Consider the following 24,858-nt stretch of genomic DNA (forward strand, 5'->3'; position numbering starts at 1 on the left):
TACATACAATTTGAAACTTAAGTAATGATTAAATAAGCAGAAATAACATTTAATTAGTAGTATACTCTTGACACCACTGTGTATGTGTGTGTATATATATATATATATATATATATATATATATATATATATATATGAAAGAGAGAGAGAGAAAGAGAGAACATTTTCTTTCTCTAATAAAAGATCCACTAAGTAAGTCATTGTTCCTTTGATAATTATAAACAAAATAAAAGAAGAAAAATAAGTATCTTTTCCAAAATAATTCAAGATCTATAATTTTATGAAATCATACTTCAGAGAGGGTTATGTAAATTGGAGAAAAGTTACAAAAGTTACTCAACATTACTAAGGATTTTCAATCTGTTATCACATGAAGATCATTAAAGATCCACATTGAATTTGCTAGAGTTTGTGATTGAAGTCTAATTTATTATCATATTTAATTATTAGGTTCAATTTATTGTAGCATAATTAATAAATTCTGTTAGCTAGTTCAAATTTATTTTCTAGTTGTTTGTATTTCAAACAGATAAATAACATTATAAAAGTGAGACAAGTTGGCAGAGTGGCTGAAATGTAGAAGTAATGGCCCAAACACTACAACTGGTTGTTTATTAAACTTTAAGGTAGTAGTCAGCTACAGGTGGACCACTGAGGTGTTCACTAGGGGCCTCAGAGCTTCTATAAACAATTTTTCAAATTTAATGTATTTGTGAATCATTGAATGAAGGCCTTTAAATAGGTGATTTGTTTAATTATTGCATACTAAGCAATGCCAGCGATAGGAATGGCGAGGGGGATACTCAGGAATATTTTTCAGCGTAAGATACATTATAATATGGGCAAATTTTTCATTTTTTAAAATCTTACTTGTTTCAATTATTTTACTGTGGCCATGCCGGGAGAGCACCTTGAATGGTTTTAGTGAAACAAATGTCATCCCTCCCCACCTAGCACTTATGATTTTTTAAAAAGTCTAGTACTGATTCTATTGGTCTCTTTTGATAAACCACAGGTTACATGGATATAAAGAAACCAACACCAGTTTTCAAGTGGTGGGGGTGGAGTGATAAATATGGATACAAAGACACACATACAAAATCATATTTATATATATGACAGGCTTCCATATAGTTTCCATCTACAAAATTCACTCACAAGGCAATGATCAGCCCAGGGCTTTAGAAGAAGACATTTGCCCAAGGTGCCATGCAGTGAGACTGAACCTGAAACTACATGGTTGCAAAGTGAGCTTCTTAACTGCACATTGGATCATTACAAAAAGTTACTGAACTCTGTTCTAATGTATAGCACATTATACAATACAAAAGTGAGATGAGCAAATGGATAAGGTGCAGTATTTCTTTCCTACTCATAGGTCATGACTTCAAATTGACTGTCAGTGCTTCAACTCAGAGAAGAATGACATATTTTGCATTGCTTCAGTTTACCTAGCTGCCAGAAATGGATGCTAGATCATCTGGAAATATTTTCAGCAATAATATCCAAAAGATGTTCCATCCAAAAGAAGTTGTATTTGATCTGCTTCATTACATGAAACTGGAACTAAGAACATTTATATTTACATTACTCATATATCATCACCTAATTGTAAGGGGGTAAACTGATATTAATGTTGGCAAAGAGGTAGATGTTAAACAGTAGATCCAGGAATGAAAGAATGCTTAATGCGCAATCCATTTGAGACATTTATAAGCCATGTTACCAATAAACATATTAAAACATGACTGAAAACTTTAATGAATAAAAAAGAAGTTAGAGCAACAAAGACAAGTTCGTGTTAGGAAGTAAATGAGGAGTGTATTAAATAATTATGTTACATATGGACAGACATATATTCACGCGTGCGTGCATGCGTGCGTGCGTGCGTGTATTGTGTGTTTAGAAAGCTTAGTTCTTAACTATGCAGTCTTGGGTTCAGTCCCACTGTATGGCACCTTGGCTAAGTGTCTTCTACTATACCCTGTTAGTGGATTTGTCAGAGAGATACTGGATAAAACCCATCATACACACACACACACACACACACACATGTATGTATGTATGTATGTATATGTGAGTGCATATATGTATTGTTGTCTTGACATCATGTGATGGTTACAAACAAGCATCATCATCATACAGCTATATTTTTAGTGTTCTAAAAAAAAAAAACATATCTGGCTATGGGGAAATATTACCTTATCTGGGAAAAGGTAAGGGTTAGTAATAGGAAGAGTATCCAGCTGTATAAAAACCTACCTCAATAAAATTCTGTCTGACCTATCCTAGCATTGATAGGTAAATGTTAAAACAATGATAATGATGATATATATTAGGGCCCAGACTTATTGAACATTATCATATGTGCTCAGACTTCGCTACACCCAAAATGTTTTGTTTGTGAGAAATACACATCATTTGCTGTGTAGCTTTATTTTTGCTTTCAGTGACTGGATTACATCTTGTTTAGACCTCATATTTGCATAGATTCTATCCGAAGAAAATCAAATGTAAATTTTAGACTGATTAATCAAATGAAATCTCAGCTATCTTTATTAGGATGCAGATATGAAATTGCTTTATTCAGCTTTGGTCATTGGACTATGGATCTGCTAGCATACCAATTTCAAGGGTATCGTCAATTGCATTGATCCCAGTATTTATAGACTGTTGCTCATTTGAACGACTTTGGAATAGCAGGATTTGAACTTGGGATATAAACAAATACCACAGACTCTTCTGTTTATGCTCAACTGATTCTGCTATTTCATATTTCCTTTATAATTGCTAAAATCCAATTATGACAATTTTATTTAAAAGAACTTGTTAACATTATAATTTTAGTTAATAATATAATCAAGTGCCTATTTTAAACCAAGTTATAACAAAGATTTCAAATTTTAGCACAATGAAAGCAATTTTTGGGGCATGGGGGTAAGTCAACTAGATCAACCCATGATCAACTGGTACTTATTTTATTGATCCTGAAAGGATGAAAGGCAAAGTCGGCAATCTCAGAATATAGACAGACAAAATGGCGATAGACAGTTTGTCGAGCTTTCTAATGATTCTGCCAGTTCACTGCCCTGTACCTGGTTATAATAACAAAGGATGTTTTTATATAATGTCTGTACAATGTATCTTATCAATTGTTCAGGAGAATTATAATGTGTAACCATATACAAACACACACACACACACACTCTGAAGTAGCAAATGAAGCACTGTGCTGTATATATTCATCAATTCTATTCAGAAAGTGTATATTTGCTATGCTGTTGTCTTATATGAACTTCAATATCTGTGTTTGTTCCAGACAACCAAGTGTTTTCATTATGGCTTACACACTCTTCCAAACTTGAATATTCAAGAGCTCATTTTAAATTGATAAAACTCACATACATATGAAAACAAAGCTGACATTATAAAAACAAATTAAAAACATACAAGATTAATTAACACTTGTTCAAACAGGTGGAGAAGTTGTTAGATTACATCAAATATTGATACAAAATTATAAATATATTGATGTTTACAATTAAGATAAAGCTATTCATTTATAAGTGAAACAAAGTAGTCATGCTGAATGCAGAAGACAAATAATCAAGGAAATTATAAGAGCAGAATTGCAGGAAAAACACTTTTTAATAATGGAAATCCCTGAATTCTTATTGTCAGACTGAATGTCATCATCATCATCATCATCAAGGTGGCAAGCTGGCAGAATCATTAGCACACTGGACAAAATGATTTTCATTTTGTCTGCCATTACATTTTGAGTTCAAATTCTGCCAAGGTAGACTTTGCCTTTTGTTATTTCAGTGTTGAAATAAGTACCAGTTGAGCACTGGATTTGATGCCGTCAACTAGCTCCCTTCCTCCAATTTCAGGTCTTGTGCCTATGGTAAAAAGGATTGTCTAAATGAGCAAATTTATTATAAAAGGCATTCCAGCCATGACCATTATAATTTTTCCCAGGAATAAATAATTCAAGAAAAGCTTAGCTGCTATTACTACTAAGTTGAGTGACCACGTAGAGGTTCTCTCATTGACTGAGTTGACCTTATTGATTGTCATCAAAGAGGTAGAAGTATGAAGTACATATTTCACTTGGTTAATTCACAGATGGCTGATACTGGAATCAATTCTTTTGCTGAGGAAGGTGAATCAAACCTTTTCTGTAGATTAGTTAAGCATCCAATTTCTTTCTGAAATGTAGCTCCACTCACTGGAGGTCCACATCATCAGAATATTTTGCCAAAATTCTTGTTGCTACTCACCGTTTGGATTCTCACAGTGTAGAAAGACAATACATGGGAATGTTTAACTTGAGCCCCTCATTGATGGTTTAGAGAGAGGTAGAACTGTGAAGTATTTTTATCATTTATGCATTTTTAAAATGCACCAGGGTATCATAAATTATTCATATAATGCAAGTGATATATCTTTGTTATCAATGATATGTGGGTAGTCTCTCACAGTGCGAGGAAGGTGAAGTGTTGTGCTGTCAAAGTCACATATGACTACTGTGATGTGCAAATATGGCATGAGTCAGGGATGTAGATAGATATGGCTACCAGTGGACATGGGGCAAGAATAGACAACTTTTTATGTTCTTCATAGCTCACTTGCCTTAAGGTACTGCAAGCAGCACTTAGCTTGAAAGTTGCTCCTTGCTTTTGAGCATCAGTAGCACCACATACATTGTGTTCATTAAGTTCATATAAGTACAGTTTGGCCCACTCCAGGTTGGACTAAAGGTTGTCCTTTTACTTCTTATATGGGAGACCTTGAGCATAACTACCCTGCTCCCACTCTTTGCAGAACAGCAGCTGCAGTGTCCTGGACTGAGCTATACACATTATATGGCATGTTAATCTGATCTGAGCCTTAAGGGTCTTCTTTTCAATGCATGTGGAGTTAGCTCTGTCTAGGATAGTGAGATTAGAGACATAGTACTGCCAACAAATTTGCATTACGAGAGTAGTTACAAAATTACTCAAGCTGTTTATAATACGATGCATAAACAATATATTCATACTGTAACAATAATTGTAACAGAACAACATAAACAAATGCAATTGTAAGGATAAAGGTCTAAGGAAGTGTTTGATACAGGATCTAAAGCACAAGGTTTAATATTGGTGTTGGCAGGAAGAGAGAGGGAGAAAAGTAAATGAGACAGAGTTTAATTATAGCACAGAGAAAATTCCGAAGCACAGCAGATGTGTTCTACTATTTTTTGCTAATAGTAAAAGTTGTGAAATGAGAATGCAGTTTGATGGAAGATCATCAAACTGGAAAAAATTTGGAATAGTTGATTTTCCTTTTAGAAAATTGAATTTTAGATCACACACATGAAACTAAAAGAGATAGACATAGTAATCCACATATGGGAGAAGTATTACATAGTAGTATGCCTTTGGGTTTAGTTGATAATTGCTCAGGGTTAAAATACATATTTTTAGATATGAAAAGAATCTGCTTATGAAATTAAAAGGATCACTCAAGGGATTAACTGAAGATGCTATGTTCAACTCACAGAGGAATTACTTGTAGACTCTATTTTCTACTTCTCTACATTTTAATGAATTCCTTTCTTTGGTCTTTGCACTAAACAACATGCACAACTCTTTTTTCCCTTCCAAGACTGACTCATTCTAGAACTTCCTTTTTAAAATATGCTTCTTTATTTTTAACCTTTTCAAAGCCTTTAATTGAACTTAAAAAACAGAAGTCATTAAAATGAAAGAATTGAAAGCAGAACATCAAGCTGACACATTGCTATGGAAATATTCACTTGCTAGAAAATAGCGTTATTTTAATACAAGATAATTAAAGCACACATTTTCTAAATTGAATTTATTTATTTAGTTCGTGATATTAGGTAGAAATATAAGTTGAGTTTAAAACAAACTAGCCACACATTATTTTACATATAAAATACAATTACATTAGTTAACCACATGGATTTGGGTTCAGTCCCCATTGTGAAGCACCTTGTGTAGGTATCTTCTACTACTGCCCTGGGCTGACCAAAGCCTTGTGAGTGGATTTGGTAGAGTGGAAACTGAAAGAAGACTATCATGTGTGTGTTTGTATGAGTGTGTATATGTTTGCTTCTCCTTGTACTGACATTGTCATACAAGCAGTGTCATTAATTACCAATGTTTTGTGAAAACATGTCTGGTTAAGGAGAAATATTTTGCTTGGAAGCTGATGAGGAGTGGTGATAGGAAAGGTATCTTTCTGTAGAAAATTTGCCTCATTAAACTCTCTCCAACTCATGCAAGCATGGAAGAGTAGATGCTAAAATGATGACAAGAAAGATTAGTTACTGTTACTGATCAGGTGCTATTGACTTTAATTGACCAGGCTTATGGTCATTGTCTTAAATGTGGGGTAAACTGTTTTCAGATTCAGGCATTTCAAAATTTAGTTTCCATTTTTAAACAGGAATAGTTAGGTGTTTTTGAGGGAGTATTTGACAGTTACATATATCAAGTTAAGCAACCATGTAGATGTCTAGTCATTATTAACTTCAATATATGTTGAAAAATGGCTGATTTACATTGGGTAAAATTAAAGTAATTGGTAAGTAAGTAGCCAACACTTGCCAAAAAAAAAAAAAGAAAAAAAAAAAGGAACAAAGAGATTTAGTGAGATGAAGCTGCTATAAGAACATTAGGTTGTCATGGAAGAAATAGCATTGAACAGTGATACACTAAAATGATATTTTTGCATATTTGGTCAAAGTAAGCCAGCACAGAAAATTGACATCCAAATATTGTTCATGTTGATGATGATGATAATGGTGTGATTTGGTGGTGATAATAATGATGATGATAATGATGATAATCTTATATTAGCTAAGGCAACATCTAAATATAGAACTATCTAATAATCTTACCCAAAATTTTGAGGAAGTGTTAGGAGATCTCCGACACCAAAATAGTCCACACCACTTGGTTTTGATAAGTCATCTAAATCCATTTGTTGGTAGATGGCGCCTGAGAGATCCCTTTTATCACATATTAGAGGATGGAAAGGCATCAGTGATGGCTTGGTCAGCCGCATCACTAAAAAACAAAAGAAAGGAAAACAATTATAAAGCAGTCCAAAATAATACATTAGTAAATGAAGTAGCAATTAAATTAAAGTCACTAAATATCAAATGAAATAGTTGGTTCTGTGAAGCTAGATGAAAGAAATATTTTCATTATTAACTGAGAAGTTGAGGTGCTGAACAACTGAGAAGGTTGGTAAAGGTTGCCAGAGTGCAATTTCTCCACCTTCACTGTAAGGAGAAATTAAATATAATGTCATCATCTCAAAGCATAAATACATGGTTACAAAGATTGCCACAGTTGGGATATTATATGTGACTTACCAAGTTATAATTGCACCAACCCTATACACAAATTGCTTTAACAAAGATGCCTTAATAATATGGAATTATGATTTGAAATGAGAAAAAAGCAATGCATTATTGTGAATTCATGGAATAAAAAGAAGAAAAAAAAAAAGCTAATGAGTAAAATTTCCAACTCTAGAACAGAAGAATGCTAGAATAATTATTTTATGGTATAAAAACATTTTGCTACCGAATTTGTTTCGGAGCAAATTATTGAGTCTACAATGATAGCGTTTACCAAATGCAATTTCATTGGCTCTTAAATATTTCACACATTGGAGAGGCAGGGGAGAGAGAGAGAGAGAGATGGGATGAGATGGCCTAATAAGAGAACTTTTACACTGTTGCATGATCTGTTAGAAATAATCGCCGAGTCTTCCTGACATTATATCATAACCTGCTAGCTAAAAGAAAAATAAAAATGATAAAAAAGGCTCATTTGTAGTAACTTAACCCTTTAGCCTTTTAGCATTCAGATTATTTTGTCAAATGTAATGCTTATTTATTCATATTGTTTTGAATTAAACATGCATTATTTCACAGCTTTGAGATTTCAATATAGTTGTTTATTTTTGGAAATGACATTGTAGGTTAGGTGTGAGAGGCAGAATCTAGTTGGTTTGAACATAAAACAGGTAGAATATTTTGGTTGGATATGGCCAGTTTAAATGCTGAAAGGTTAATAATGCTTGACATGTTGGATTCAGTGGAAGCTGCCATTTCGAATGTCTGCTGACAACTATATTTATTTATACTAGCACTACATTGATCAATATAAGACAATCAAATAAACCAGTCCTTTACTGATATTTTGCTATATTTGATTATACAATTCATGGTAATAGAGCAAAAGAGCTGCTACAAGATATAGAGAATAAACCCTATTTAATATCCTGTGAATAACACAAATTGTTTGAAACTATTTATAAATATAACACTTGAACATAACTGTATAACTTACAAGTTGAGTTTTATTTTACATAAACATATGATAAAAGGAAAAATTTGGCAACATCACATACCAATAAAGTCCTGCTCTTGAAAACTTATCTTTTACAATTTGACATTAACTATAGATGCTTTTACCAGATGTTAATATGAAGTACTATTAACTTCAGTAAGATGATGCTTCAGTTCCCAAATGATGTGAGATGATTATCATTTTTCCTAAACTTAACGTCCTAGCAACATTATTACATTCATATTTTAGATTACAATGTTTTTATATGAAGTTTTAAGCTTGCAGCAAAAATAAATACAATAAACACCTGCATTCATTAAAAGGAAAAGAAATATATGTGATGATTACTTATTGGGCAAGAAAACATAAGTGTTCTGTAATGATTCCAGTTCTGGCACACATACCAAAGAGCTAATGATTAAAAAATATTGATTAGCTACCATTATTAGCGAAACTAATCAGTTTTTCTTTCTGTTAGAATGAATTACCAGAACTTGCCATTTATAACCTATTTTATTAGTTAATCCAAAGAAAAAAAAGAAAAGAAATCAATACACACATATAATGGAAAATATTCTTCTTTTTCACTTATTTGAAGTGCATGTTTATTTTTAAATAAAAAAAAACAGCAACAAAAATATAAAAATAAATATATTGGTATGGTTATGTATAAGATGAGATAGAGGGTGAAAAAAGAATGTGAATGTGTGCAAGAACTGTGCTAATAAATAAAAGTATTTCATTAAGTTCCTTGAAATATCTATGAAAGCATTTTTGAAAATTGCCTTTTTTTAAAATTATTTTTACATCTTTTACCTGTCCAACTAATTCCAGCACTGGAATTGGAAGAGGAGATGGAAATAACTATGATAAAGGTGATCTTTAATCAAAAGGATTCATAAAACATTCTGATTAAATGAAATATAAATATATAATAAGCTTCCTGACAATAGGAACTTATACCCAAGTTAATCTGAAAATCAATTTTTAAAACTTATGCGTATGTGTTTTTGTACACCTTTTTATTTCTATATTTTTGCCTTTTGATGTTATTTGGCAGAAGAAGAAATTTAATCCTGAAATCTTTTCCTCATTATCTTGACAATTAAAATAGTGACCTTCAACTAATGCAACCAAGTCATTTTTAAGCAACCCAAATTTAACCTTCTTACAATCTGTATTCTTAACAAATAAGCTTTTTAGGTTTTATTTCATTTAACTAATAAAGAAAATGTAAATTGAATGATATACAACATTGTTGTGTAGATTAAATGGAGTAAAATGTGAGAACCTAGTGAGAATTGAACCCACAATATGTCTGTGGACACCTTGATGTAATTACTACTTCCATGTGTAGCAGTCTTATATGTTTATGATCAGTCTAAAAATACTTTTTGAATCCTTATGAAAGCATATTTTTGCATACCCTTTTTATTATTTTTAACTCAGGCTTTCAGTAAAATATTTAGTAACTGAATCTTGATCTTGGCTCAGCAATAGCAAAAAAACAGAAGCAAAACAAAATGGGATATGAAAATATATATATGTGAATGGGTTAAAAAAAAAAAAAATCAGGGTTGATCTGCAGGTAAACAACAATAGCATTAGCAGCTCCTCAGTCTATTTTCTTCCAAGAATCCTTCTAAATTCATATCTCTGATGTTTTTTCCATGTTTTTCTATCCATTTTCTCTCTCTCTCTCTCTCTCTCTCAAAAGTTTATAAACTCCATCTTACATAGCTGATATCATTTTAATTTTTTTAAATTATCATTTATTGTAGATACATTGATTTACATACACATTTACAATTATGCTCTTTGCATAAATACAAATTTACAAGTAACCCACATTTCTATTTATCCTCTCAGTATTGTGCCAATCCGTGAGCCCCAAAGTGGTCATTCAATGTGATAAAAATCCTCTTTGAATCAGCTTATGTATACACACCCCATTTGCATTGTTTTGTTAATCTTCTGAGGGATGCAGGTGATGCAAATAAAAAGATAATGTAAAGACCTCATAAAATTTGATACTTAAAAGATGTTTAATGAATTGAAAACAAGTCTTCACAAATACATTCTTGAAAAAAAAAAAAAAAAGAATCATAAAGGTACTTGATATGAAGAGGTCAAACCTTGATATGAAGAGGTCAAGTTGCATATCTAAAGACTTTTGATCCAATCCCAGAATTTATTGGAAACACTTTCCCATTTTTAATAAAACAGATGATTTAAATGTTTAAAATCTTAACAACTGTCTGAGCTTAAATTGGCTTTTATATTACTACACAATTTTGGATTATAACTAATCTATAGATTATGCAACTAATGGCTTCTGGGAATGAAATACCAATATCATTAAATTTTCTATTAACTATCCTTTTCAGGATATCAGATCAACTGGTTTGTAGAATGTCTGAATACAAATTGTTACAAGCTACTGATATTGTGCAAGCAGCCTAGTGTTTTCATATAAACTGACTTGATTTTCAGACTTATGAATACCATATATAGTAGAAATATTAATTTGGTAAAGCTAAACCACCTTTAAAACATTAGTTTTAAGTAGTTACTATTAAACATTAATTTTAATAATATTAGTGACGTTATCAGAATATCTCTTAGTCAGTTAACCTTTTGTGTAGCAAGGTGTATAAATAACAAGCAAAAAGCACTCATGGAAATTTTAAAATTTGAAGAACAGCAATAGACCAACTGAGAGCAAATCAGTCCCTTAGGTACTGAAGATATAAATATTTATATCTCCACTGAAAGTTGCATCTTATCAATGCAATATTGAATATATGTCAAGATTTGATCTGATTTAAGATGCTACTTGGAGTTATTTCCAAAAGTGGCTTCACAACAACATCCTATTTCTCAAGCTATCTGTTTTGATATGTCCGCTATAGCATTGTATCAATAAAAGATTTCCACTCATTTCTTCTTTCTTGCGAGGCTGCAAACCAGAGATAATGATAACTAAGGTTCTCAAACGAGTAGAATTTGTATGTTTCAAATCAATACTTTCCAGATAATAAAATAAAAAAAAATAAAAAAAACCCAGTTAAAGCAATTAAAAGAAATGTAATTATGTCTATGTATGATAACAAAAATTAATTGATGAATTGAAGCACTTAAAATATATAATTTTCTACAAATCCTTTTTAGATTTGTAGTGTTTTCACTTGGATTTTACATTGCTTCTGTAGCCATTCTATCGGCAAAGGCTTCTTGAGGTCGATTACTTTTTAGTATGTTGATATAAATGACCTTTCTTTTTGCATCATTTGATTTCAATGTCATTTTCTTTAACAAGAATTTTATAGCTCACAAAATTGCTTACTGAAAGTCAATCTCTATATTTCATTGATTCAGTTCTTATTCAATCTAGCTTTCAATAACAGTTTCTTTTATTGTTTTATTGCTGTTTTCTCAACTTGAGTTTTTTGTAAAAATAAAAACAGACATGCCATACCAGCTTTTTTCTTCATCCTTATACCTAGTAATAACCTCATGAAATTCTTTATGCAAATGTAGTTTATTTTTCTGCAGCTAGATCTAGAGATAATCAAACAGGCTTCAGTATATCCTGAAAAGCTATCAGAAGATGGATATTTTACTTCTATAATACTTATCAGTGGTTGGAAATATAGTATTAGATGACATACATCTTGATCTTTCTTTACCTAGAATGATTCTATGTGATTTGAGATATATCAGCCTCAACCAATCCTGCTAATACCTCAGAAGATCAAACATAAAAATAGAAAGCTTATAATTCATAAGGAGAAATGAGTGATTAGAGGAACATTTTCGAGAATTACTGGACCGATGAATGTCTCGGAGCTCCCAAATATCTAACTAACAAAATCAGATTTACTCTAAACTATAAACATGGTGATCAGCTTAGCAAGGAAGAAATTTAAAAAAAAACCAAAAACCCAGAGCTGTAGATTCAGCAACATATTAACTAGAACTACTCAATATAAACCAATACTGAAATAGTGGAAACGTTTTATCAATTCTTTCCAAAAATGAAAGTTGTATTAAAAGAGACAATACTGCATAAATCAAAATGGCTTGAAATGTTTTAGTTTCCATGATGGTATGGCTTGGGTATTTTTGCAAATTCTGATACTTGCAGTGAGCTAACCATCTCAAAGCTAATCAACCACAATTGATGATGGTTTTTTTATTTAGTTAAAAAAAAAGAAATTCAAATGCACATGGCTCTGTGGTAAAGAAGTTCACTTTGCAACCACATGTTTTCAGGTTCAGTCCCATTGGGCATCTCCTACTATAGTCCTGGGCCAACCGAAGCCTTGAGAGTGGATTTTGTAGATGGAAATTGTGTGGAAGCCCATCATATATGTATATGTATGTCTTTGTACCTCTGTACACTCCCACTGATTGACAACCAGTGTTGGTTTATTTATGTCTCTGTAACTTAGAGGTTCAACAAAGGAGATAGCTAGAAGATGTACCAGACCTAAAAAGTAAGTACTGAAGTTGATCTGTTTCACTAAAACTCTTCAAAATGGTGCCCCAACATGGCTGCAGTCCAATGATGACTAAAACAGAGGAAAAGACAAAAGATTTAAAGCTGAGATGGCTGAACATCTTAGATAATGGTTGATCTTCGTGAAAAAGTACCAAGGCATTTAAATCTCTACCTTAATTTTATCTACTACAGATCCACATATCAGATCAGCTCTCATATTCGTGCAATTATGAATTTAGAATTTTCAATGAATGGACAGACCCCTGGAATAATTAACTGGAGAATACTAAATTTATAGAGTATGTATTCTTTTATTATTAACTGTAAATTCTGCTGATTAATAATAAACAAATATATAAACTCATGTTTTGAGTTCTACTTTTTCTGATTGTATCACCAAACCTAGAATGATATGTAAATATTTTAAAACCATATCATGATATGTATGACAAAATAAAAGTTGACTTACATTCAGCAAAATGTTACTTTCAATACACAAATGAAAATATAAGCAAACCTGTTAAACTATAAAATAAAACACACACACACCTGGCCTGATTAGAAGAAAGAACATGGAAAGACTTAATATAGGTGACAAGAAAGACACACTGATAACCTGATAATATAATTCGGTGGGTGTGAGCTAACGACATTATAATGGAAGCAATCCAGAACAAGATCTTTCGAACTCGGTAAATATTTATTTTAACCTCAATTCCAACTAGACTAATTGCATTGTTAATAACTCACCTTTCATAATTCTCATCACATTAACTGAATGATTTTAAATATCATTTCATAACTTTACACCAATTTGTGTTTAGTTCATTAAGAGAGGAAACACATTTTCTTACATATTGGAGATAAGAACAAAATTGCTTCTATCAGGTTTATTTATGTATGAATATCATCATCATTTAACATCCATGTTCCCTTCTGGTATGGGTTGGATGGTTTTGATAGGATCTGATGGGTCCAAGGTGCATTGTGTTCCAGTCTCTACTTTAGTATGATTTCTACAGCTGGATGACCTTTCTAATGCCAACCACTATACAGTGTGTACTGGCTCCTGTGCTGGTGGCATGTAAAATACACCATTTTGAGCGTGGCCGTTGCCAGTACCGCCTGACTGGCCATCATGCTGGTGGCACATAAAAGCACCCACTACACTCTCGGAATGGTTGGCGTAAGGAAGGGCATCCAGCTGTAAAAACCTGCCAAATCAGATTGGAGCCTGGTGTAGCCATTTGGTTCACCAGTCCTCAGTCAAATTGTCCAACCCATGCTAGCATGGAAAGCAGACGTTAAACGATGATGATGATGATGATGATGATGATGACGATGATGAAAGGCAGTGTATTTCAACAGAAATATGGTAACAAAAGGGTTAAACAAAAGTTTAAATACATTGGATAATGTGGTTAAATACATTGGATATATTGTGGCAACAAAGTCACACTCAGAATGCATTTTAATTATAGGTCTGTTTGATCACAGTTAATCTGGAGCTAAATGACAATATTTGAAATAAATAACACAGAGAGGTTACATTTTTAAGTGTTAGAGTTGTCATCATTCAGAGATTTATTTTTATCAAAACGTAATATTTAGAATACAGAGTTGTCATTTAGAAGTTATACGTGCCACTTATCTTTAATTTATTATCCTAAGAGACAATTCTACAAAATAGTTTTAATGTTTTGATAAAAATGAGAGAACTAATGTCTCAGTTCTGAGCATTGTGTTTTTGATAGCAAAGGGTGAGAAGAAAAGAGGAAGAGTAGGCTATATTTATAAATATCACACACATTTGTATTGATAGCAACTGTTAAGTTGCTTTTCAACAACTAAATCCAATGCATCCACGCATATTTCTTTATGCAACACAACATTTCATAAAAGAAACATCTCTTCCTTACTACTAGTGAATATTTCAATGTATCTGATTTCTTTGCTGTCTGTGAGATATTTATTTTCCACGCTTTACCCACCAGATACTGCAAATTTTGATTCATAAAAAAAAAAATAAATAAAAAAGATATTCACAAAGATATTTAGTAACCTATGAAATTTTGAATATTTTATTTGTAAATCTACCTTTTGCTAAAATATGCATTGATATAGTGAATTTAAAATATTTTATTTATTATATTATGGAGATAAAAATGATGGTATTTATGACATTACAGTTTTCTCTATACTAGTTCTGATGATAATGAGAACTTGACAGTGAAATTAATTTTCTATTTACATTAGTTTAAATTAACAAATGAGGGCAAACAAGAAACATAGACTTGAAGAAAGTATCAAATGATTTCAAGTTCTTGGAAAGAATGATTCTCCAGTGAAGGGCATGTTTGGATTTTACATATGATTATCAGTTGTTCTTTCAGAAGTGAAAATATAAGTCATTGTAATGTAGTCTCAGCTAGGTGAAGAATAGAGGATGCCTATAAAAGATTATGAAACACGATTTGGATTGAGAACATATGAGGAATATTATAGTGTGAACAGCATTCGGTTTCATTAAGATACATTTTGGTGCACTTGCAAGAGATTTAACAAACCACTATTTAAGTGGGATGTGCAGTCCTTGTTGCAGTAGGCATTAGATGTATATATACAGAAAGCTGGAAGAATCAGATTTTTATACAACTATCTCAGTAATTTTTACATTCTTTGGTTGGTGTAATCCATAGCATTTTCAGAGAATTTAGTCAGTGTGTCTTTATTTTAAAAAAATTATTTTTCAAGCAAATTTTTAAAAAGAATCTCTTCATTACAGAAAAATAGCAAAATGATCTATGGAAAAATAAAAAAAATAAAGAAAAAATAAAGAAAAATGATTTCTTCTGTAAAGTGAATACAAACCTAATACTGAAATTATTTTATTGATCTTAGCAAGGGCTGAAAAATTTCTTATCAAAATGCCATAGGAAATCTTCATTTTTAAAAAATATTAAAGTCAAGTGGTATTTTAAATGAGCTGTTAAAAAGTTTTACTTGTTCATATGTTATGAGGAAAAACAGATAGCTTACAAGATATTATCATAATAACTAAAATTTTTGGAATCCATTTTATAAGGTGAGCCTTACAGAAAATTGATTTTCTATTTCAGGAATACAATGGTAACCACAATTTAGATTACAGATGGAAATAAAAGAAAAGGAAAACTGTTTTCAATTGAATTCCATTTTGGTCAGTCTACAAAATTTCTTTACATGTAGAGAATGAAAAATTCAGGTCAGATAAAAAGCAGCTGGTTTATATTGAGGTATTGAAATATGTTTCTAGCATATTAAGTAATATAATTATAAATTTTATATTTAAAAAAGTAAAAAAAAAACCAAACAAACACAAATTCCTTTTGTAAGTATTATTGTATACAATCTCTATTTTTTAACTCTTTATGGGATCAAATATATTCATACCTCAAACACTCCTGTTCTAAATTCATTTTGCTCCATTATCAACATAGATACACAAATAAGAAACATGAACAAAAGTGACCTAATATAGAAAGAAAAATACACAAGCAAAAACAACAAAAACAGATCTAAATTTTCTTATGAATAAAATATGCAACTCTAAATGATAATAGTTTTAGTTCATTTACCCCTAGATTAAAAAAAAAATTGTATTGCCTTAAAACTTGATTTAAAAAAGAAACTAAATTTTTGTTACAATCAAATTATTTATAATTAGAATGCAAAACAAGTGAAATGTTTATAACAAAAATTTAATAATGAAAGCTTCTCATAAGATTATCTTGAATACATTGCAATCCTTTTAATCGTACTAGCTAAAAATAATTTCTTTGACAATCTTATTTTTATAATCTTTGAGAAATTTTACAATTTGTTAGACAGAATAGGCAACAATGTCATTATATTGACATATTTTTACCAATCAGGCTTCAAATCCTGCTAGATCATCTTTGCCTTTCATTGTTTTGGAGTTGATAGAATAAAGTATCAGTTAAGTATCAGAGCTGTTGGTACTGGCTATTCCACTTCCCGCAAAATGCTGACCTTGTGCTTAAATTAGAAACCATTGTAAGTCAGGATTAAGAAAGCTGTCTTATATAAAGATGATTTTGTAAAATATCTTTCTAGCAATATCACAAAGGATGATATGGACTAAGATGGAACACTTTGGTTAAAATCTGCTTGGGCTGTGTATGCCAGGGAGACACACACACACACACACACACACACACACATATATATAGGATGGGCTCCTACATGAACTGAACTCAAAGCTATTTGATTACAAAGTGGGCTTCTTAACTACACAGCCATGCCTGCACTTATATAAAATGTTTTCCTTTGAACAATTAAAAAAAATTGTTTTCTTTCAGCAATGTTTTACTGTTCAGATACCAGCCCTTCTGCTAATTCCAGGATATTTCAAGGACCGTATATTGATGTGTCTGGTTATATTCTGCTGCTTATAAAGAAATTATTTAATTAGAAAGTGATGACCTTTCATTAGGAACTTATGCCACTAATTGTGATTAGGAAGTTGTGTCTCTAGAGGTTAATTCTGTGAAATTTTTTTTATCTCATGAACACAGAGCTTCTTTTTCTGATAGATACAGTTTTTCTGCTGATTTTATTTTTACTAGAGAGAGAGATTGTGATATATATATATATATTAGTTAATGAAATGTCTAATTCTTAGAAGATTACAAATGTTTATGTCCATTAGTGGGAGCCATAAAACCTAAGATAGATAGAGATGTTGCACAATCTAATTATACAAATATAGTTGTGTGCAAACTTTTGAAAACATAGTTAGCACACAACTCTTTAAAAAAGTCGAAGTGGAAGGACATAATCAAGATGAAGGAATAAAAATTGAAATAAATAAAAATAAACAAAAATATATAACATCTTTGCTTTAATTAAAACAAAATTGAAAGAAAAAACTATATGATCATAATTTTAAATTAGAAAATGTCATATGCTTTCTATTTTTTCCTCTTTTTGACCAGAATGTATTTGGGCCTAGTGATTTTTAAGTCACCTCATGAAAACCCCTTAAAACCAACACAGACAAAACTTTATAAAAAGTCCAGATTTCTGTCTCGTTTTCTCTTAAGGATTGGAAAAATATATATAATTTTAAACATACTTTTAGTTATTTATAAAAATGAAAACATTATTGAACAAGTGTGACACAGTATAGGATCACAATATTTAGCTTAAAAACAAACTGAATAACAAAACAGCTGCTAATCATTTACAAAACACAAACAAATAGACATTGCAATGTAAAAACTGATCACACACTTGAGATGACAAAGTCAAAACATTCTTCCAGATGCTAAACTATTACCAGAAAAGAAGAAAAATGAAATAAAAAAGTAAAAAAAAAAAGAAAACCTCTGGCCACTTCTTAACCAGAATTACATATAAAGCCACTCTGATCATCAGTCGTCATTGACAAATAACCTCTTCTTCCATTGCTTTCAGGCAAATTTCTCATGTTATTCATGATATTCCAGAGTCTGAACATTTTGATAATTAACCAGAAGTATCTAAAAAAAAAATTTTTGCAGTCCCAAAGAAAAAACAAAACAGAACAAAACTAGTGTTTTTATAAAGTTTTGTGTATATTGGCTGGGTTTATAGAGTTTCCATGAGAGAATGTTAAAAGTTAGGAGACCAAGTAGATTTTGGTAAAAAAATCAAAAAAAATCAAAATTAAAATTATGGTCATGTAATGTTTTTTTTTAATTAATATAAGGTTTCTATTTTAGGCTTTTATAGCTCTCATTAATGTAAGTAAACATTTGTAAGAATTGAACATTCCACTTATGTATAGATCATCATCATTATTTAATGCCCACTTGTCCATGCTTGTATAGTTCAGATGGAATTTGTTGAGGCTACTTTTCTATGGCTGGATTCACTTCCTGTTGCCAAGCCAGATAACATTTCCCCATGGTCAGAGATATTTTCCATGAAAGAATGGGAATGAACAATCTCATTTGTATGACGATGATGCTAATTCACAACCATCACATGATATCCAGACAAGGGTGCACACACACACACACACACTCATATCTATAGACAGACATACACACACACACATTTACAGACAGACACACACATATATACATAGACAGGCACACACATACACACATTTATAGACAGACACACACACATCTATAGACAGACATACACACACACATACACATTTATAAACAGACACACACACACATATCTATAGACAGATACACACACACATATCTATATACAGATACACACACACACATCTATAGACAGATACACACACACACATATCTATAGATAGATATACACACACACACACATGTATCTATACACACACACCACAAGCTTCTTCCAGTTTCTCTCTACCAAAACTACTCACAAGGCTTTGGTCAGCCTGGGGTTATAGTGGAAAACACTTGCCCAAGATATCACGCAAGGAGATTGAACCAGGGACCACATGGTTGAGAAGTAAGCTCTTCAACTACAGGCACGCACACATATTAGTTTAGTCTCTCTCTCAATCAAATATTAAAAATGGTGCCTATTAGAAAGAAACCTTATGTTCAAGAGTTAAAGAAAGACTCACAAATTTAGTCTCTAGTGACACAAGTTTGCTGTCCGCAGAACTTATCCACACCATTCTGGAATTTACAATAGGGTTTGTGCATAAAAAAAAAAACTCACCTGTGAAGAGAAAACACAGCATTGCTTAGAGAAAACAATGGAGAGCAGATCAATTGGTCAGGAAGTGAGTCTGGCTAATACATTATCAATTCAGATATGGTTTTTATTAGGAGCCCACACACCTGTCATATAGAACAGCAACTAGTCCAACCATTATACATACATATAAGCCTACTGGTACACAAATGTGTGTGTGTGTGTGTGTGTGTGTAAGTAACTCAGCAACAAATATGCAGAACACTAGGGTTCTTTATCTCAGTGATATTTACCTTTGAGTTTATTTGTAATGCTCGTGTTATATAGTATAATATTTATGACATACATTATTTCTGTATACCATTTGCTTGATGTTGTAATTGAAGCCTTATTTCATATTTACTTTATAATAGTTGGTATGGATAGTCACAGTTAGATTGATTTATTGACAAGTAAATGACATAAATTAAACAATGTTATCTTAGAGTTTTCTTTATTATGGAAAGAATCCATAATTCTCTGCAATTTCTATAATGATGTTACATTTTCTCAAAATACTAATTTATGCCATCCTTTTATAAACCTATTGAAACAGCAGCTTAACCCTTATAACTATCCCTTTCATTTTTGACTCCCACAAAGAAAGATCAAATAGATATGAGTTTATCAATATTAACAGAGTAAATAGAGCTCGAAAAATATGGAGAAAATAGAGAAATTATGCATAACAAATATTTAGTAATTAAAAATTGCTTTTTTTCTCCGTGTCTCTATTGAAGCTCATGATTTGTGACAACATTGGAGAGGTGGAAAGGATTAGAGTTTAGAATTAACAACATGGCACCAGTTTCTGCCAGGTAGATATTTAAGCAAAGTAAAAATAGAAGGAGGGAAAATCTATACAGAGAACATATTTCAACTTAAGAGAATGAAATGAGGGAAAATTATTTTGTGTGTGTGTATGTGTGTTCAGACACACACAAACGAAATGTGTACATCTGTAATTTATCAGTTCCTTGTAAATGATTAGAGTGGCAGGAGTTAGAATTTGCTATGGCTCTTAAAAGTTTGTAGAATCTGACTTAACTATCTTGCTATCAGAGAAGTTATCACGATTAAAAGGAAGGCAATTTAAATTCTTTGCAGATTTATATATATGTTTAGTATATAAATGAAGCTTCAGTATCTAACTTAAAATAGGCTTTTAGCATAAAATGAAACAAAACTTAGTAATATAAGACAAGACAAGTTCATCTTAGTTGTTATGAGTGCTTGTTTATAAGTTGAATATCGACTGCAATGAAAAAAATGATAACACTACTATTTTGTTTTAACTGAATTAAGAGGTGTCAGGTAAACATTTACTCGTTATTCCATTTACTCACACACAGACCACAAAAGGATAGAAGTTTTTCTTATATAGAAATCAAGTTGTTAATTTTAATGAGAAAACATGTTCAAGACATTTTACACAAACCTGTAGGATTATTCTTTGTTTCTGGTACAAGGCCAGCAAGTTTGAAAGAGGGGGTAAGTTGATTATATTGACCCCAGTGCTCAACTGGTACTTATTTTAATGACTCTGAAAGGGTGAAAGGCAAAGCTGACCTCAGTGAGATTTGAACTTAGAATGTAAAGACATTTTACTTGGCAGGCTAACGATTCTGCCAGCTTGCTACCTTATAACAATTACAACAGGAACCTGTGGAAGGGGTAACCCCAGGAAGATGTGGGACAAAGTGGTGAGAAAGGATCTTCAGACACTGGGCCTCACTGAGGAAATGGCAGGGGACTGGGAACTGTGGTGATTTGCTGTACTTGAGAAGATGTGTCAAGCTAAGTAAAATCGCAGTCATCCGTACACACAGGCATGTTCTTTGTGAGTGCTGGTGCCACATAAAAAGTACCCAACATACTCTGTAAAGTGGTTGGCATTAAGAAGGGCATCCAGCCATAAAAACCATGCCAAAACAATCAATTGAAGTATAGACAGCTCCTCAGCTGGCCAGTTCCTGTCAAACCATCCAACCCATGCCAGCATAGAAAGCAGATGTTAAACAATAATGATAATGATAAAATATTATGAGGAAAACTAATCAGTTGCTTTGGTATAAAAACTATCAATGATTTCTATTATTCATCTATGTTGAGAACATAGATGAGTAATGAATTTGCAATCAGTTTGTGACACTGGCTTCAAAACTTAAAAAGGTCTATGAGAGAGATAGAGAGAGACAGGTTTTCAGTGATGGAGAAGTTAGAGAGTGATGAAGAGAATAGATAAGGAAGGAAAGAGAAAATACGAAAAAATGTGGAAGGTTAAGAAATTATGTGTCGGAAAAATATAAATACAGAAATGTATAATTTTCAACAGACTGCACCACACAGAAGCATGAATATAGATTTAAATACATGTCAACAGAGACCCACAAGCATCTGTTTACAGAAAACGTACATAGATAGATAGGTTTTTACATATATTAAAATGAAAGTATCCTATAATCTTTTAATGAATGGCACCAACAAAATATTACCAGTGAAACCTTAGGAGGACTATCTATACTTGGGTTGTTTTGTTTGATCATACAAACTTGACCCTTTCTTTCTTTTCATCCCTAAGAAGTAGTATCACACTCTTTCCTTCTTTTATCTCCTCCTCTTCACCAGAAAAAGTGGGAGAAACTCTAAGAAAGTGATAGAAAAAATAGTGCGAGAGAATAAAGAAGAGAAAGTGAGGATGGGGTAAGGTAGATGAGTGTGAGAGAGGGGGTAAGACAAAAAGGAAGAAATAACAGTTTATGTTACATTTCCAAATACCACACACACATTTATAGATGTGAGTGCACATGTATCTAAGTACACATAGACATAAGCACACAGATATGTATGCACATATAAGATCACTGAAGTTCCATTAATGCAACTAAGTTATTTGAATATTCAATTAAAGTGTGAGAAAAGTACCTTTGATTCCATTTAACTTCCTCTGCTGATAGAATGAGTGTTAATCTAGTTTTTCAAAGTCTCAGTCCCTTAATAAACTTAATATTCAGTTATGAGTATATAGAAACAGTCAACTTCATAAGGAAAATGTAATATTCTAATTCATCCAAACTGTTATATTACAGTAGTAATTTAGTATGTTATTCTACTTACTGTTTATATTCTAAGAAAGCTAAGTTTTTTATGAATCAATGAAACTGTATGCACATGTAACCCTTTGTAAGTGGTTTGTAAACATGAACAGTTAATCCTTCTGTTACCATATTGAAATATGGCTGAAATATACTGCCTTTATTTCATTTTAATTTTGAAAATAATGAAAAAGTTATTAAAAAATAAAACTGTCATTATTAAGCAAGTGTTTGGAATACAAATTTGCATGAGAATTTGATGGAAGGTTTTCATTTAGATCACATTAAAACAAGAAATTTGTATCATAGAACAAAGGGCAATTTCAGGGAGGTTGGTATCAGAAGGGTTAACAGAAAAAATTTCTTTATTCAGTATATATGAATGTTTGAATTTATCATGCATTGCTATTTTTTTAAAACCTCTTTAGTTATATTACAAAGTAAAACTTTCCTAATAATTTATTATCTTTTATCTTCTATTTGTTTGCAGGTATGCTGGGGCACAGCCTTGAAGAATTTTAGTCAAATGAATCAGCCTCTTTGTAAAGCGTGGTACTTAAACTATTGGTCTCTTTTGCCAAACTGCTAAGTTACAGGGATGTAAACATGCCAACACCAGTTGTAAAGTGATGGAGGGGGACAAACACACACACACAGATACTTATAGAATACAAAATGGCTTCTGCACATTTCAGCTCCTTACTCAAAAAGTATCAATATTAACATGAGTCCAGAATGCTGCTACTTTATAATGAACAGTATATTTTCCTTTTCATATTAAATATTGTAATAGCATATGCAGTCTAAAATAATAACTCTGTCTTATTGGAAAACATTCTTTCACAGATGTGGTGTGCAAGAGAGACAACTGCGCTGGCATGGTCATGTGTTGCAAATGAATGAGGACAGCTGTGTGAAAAAGTGTCAAACCCTAGCAGTTGAGGGAACCTGTGTAAGAGGTAGACCCAGGAAGACCTGGGATGAGGTGGTGAAGCACGACCTTTGAGCATTAGGCCTTACCGAGGTAATGACTAATGACCGAGACCTTTGGAGATATGCTATGCTTGAGAAAATCCGACAAGCCAAGTGAGACCATAAACCGTGGCTTATACCAGTGGGTGTAACCAGCCCACTCATGAGTACCCCTCATTCATTGGACAATAAATTTTGCTTGTGAAGACCTGTTGAAGTAAGTGAAATCAAATTGGGTCAATGGGTTCCTCACAAACTTTCCAAGTCTAATGCTCAGCAACATACAGCAAGGATGACATTCCAAAGGCTGGAGCAGTTTGAATGGGAAATGATGCCCCATCCACCATATTTGCCGGATATTGCTCCATTTGATTATCATTTATTCTGCAGTCTTCAAAATCATTTGGACGGAAAAAATATGAATTCTGTAGATGAGGTCAGAATAGTACAGGAGGAGTATTTTCTATCACGGACAAGTGAATTTAAGAAGAGGGGCCTTGCAAGTCTACTAGATAGATAGAAGAGCATTGTAGAAAATGAAGTAGAGTTTATCTTAGTTTTGAAAAATAAATGAATTATAAAAAATCCACATTATTTATGGGATGACCCAATATTATAATTAACTCTGATTATTTCACATGCATTGATGAGTAACACTTAAAACCATCTTCAATTCTGGTATCTAAATTGAACAAAATAGTTTGTGATATTTTTAATAAAGCAAGATTATATAACCTATAATGAACAGGATGCCATTTAGAAGGCAGCTTTCACAGTATCTCTAATGTCTGTAACAGCTTCCAGAGCTTCTGCAAACCTGTGACCTGCTATTTCAATTCATTAGGCCATTCCCTTGATGACTTGGCTTGGTTCCATGCTAAAGATCATCACATACCCACAAACACGAGAAGAGGCAGGTTATCTTTATGACGGCCCAGCTTCAACAGGCATAAACAAATGGCTTTCTGTTTTCTAACATACTCCCCTTCCCTAATTTCAAGCCTCTTCCATTTACCTTTTTGTATTAGAAGTCTGCATGTTGCATATTGACAAACTTTCCCATCCCTTACATCTATGCATCTCCCTTCCTCCCCTATCAACTCCCTCTATTTCCTTTTTGCTTGAATATGTTTGTAGATGTGGGTATATCTGTTTATAAATATGTTCATATATTACATCACATCTA

At 32.1% G+C, this 24,858-nt stretch overlaps 1 protein-coding gene across 6 annotated transcripts in view; it reads right to left on the minus strand.

The window, feature by feature from the left end:
• Positions 1-24,858, minus strand: part of LOC106879192 (trafficking protein particle complex subunit 13) — a 274,417-nt gene that overhangs the window by 65,897 nt on the left and 183,662 nt on the right. For all 6 annotated transcript variants that reach the window (XM_014928647.3, XM_089356112.1, XM_089356113.1 and 3 more), the window contains one exon: positions 6,914-7,082. In XM_014928647.3, coding sequence (XP_014784133.1) covers positions 6,914-7,082 — 169 coding nt within the window. The remainder of the gene's footprint in view (positions 1-6,913; positions 7,083-24,858) is intronic.

This window comes from Octopus bimaculoides, chromosome 8 (assembly GCF_046866305.1).
Source record: "Octopus bimaculoides isolate indiv1 chromosome 8, ASM4686630v1, whole genome shotgun sequence".
Classification (NCBI taxonomy): Eukaryota; Metazoa; Mollusca; class Cephalopoda; order Octopoda; family Octopodidae; genus Octopus; species Octopus bimaculoides.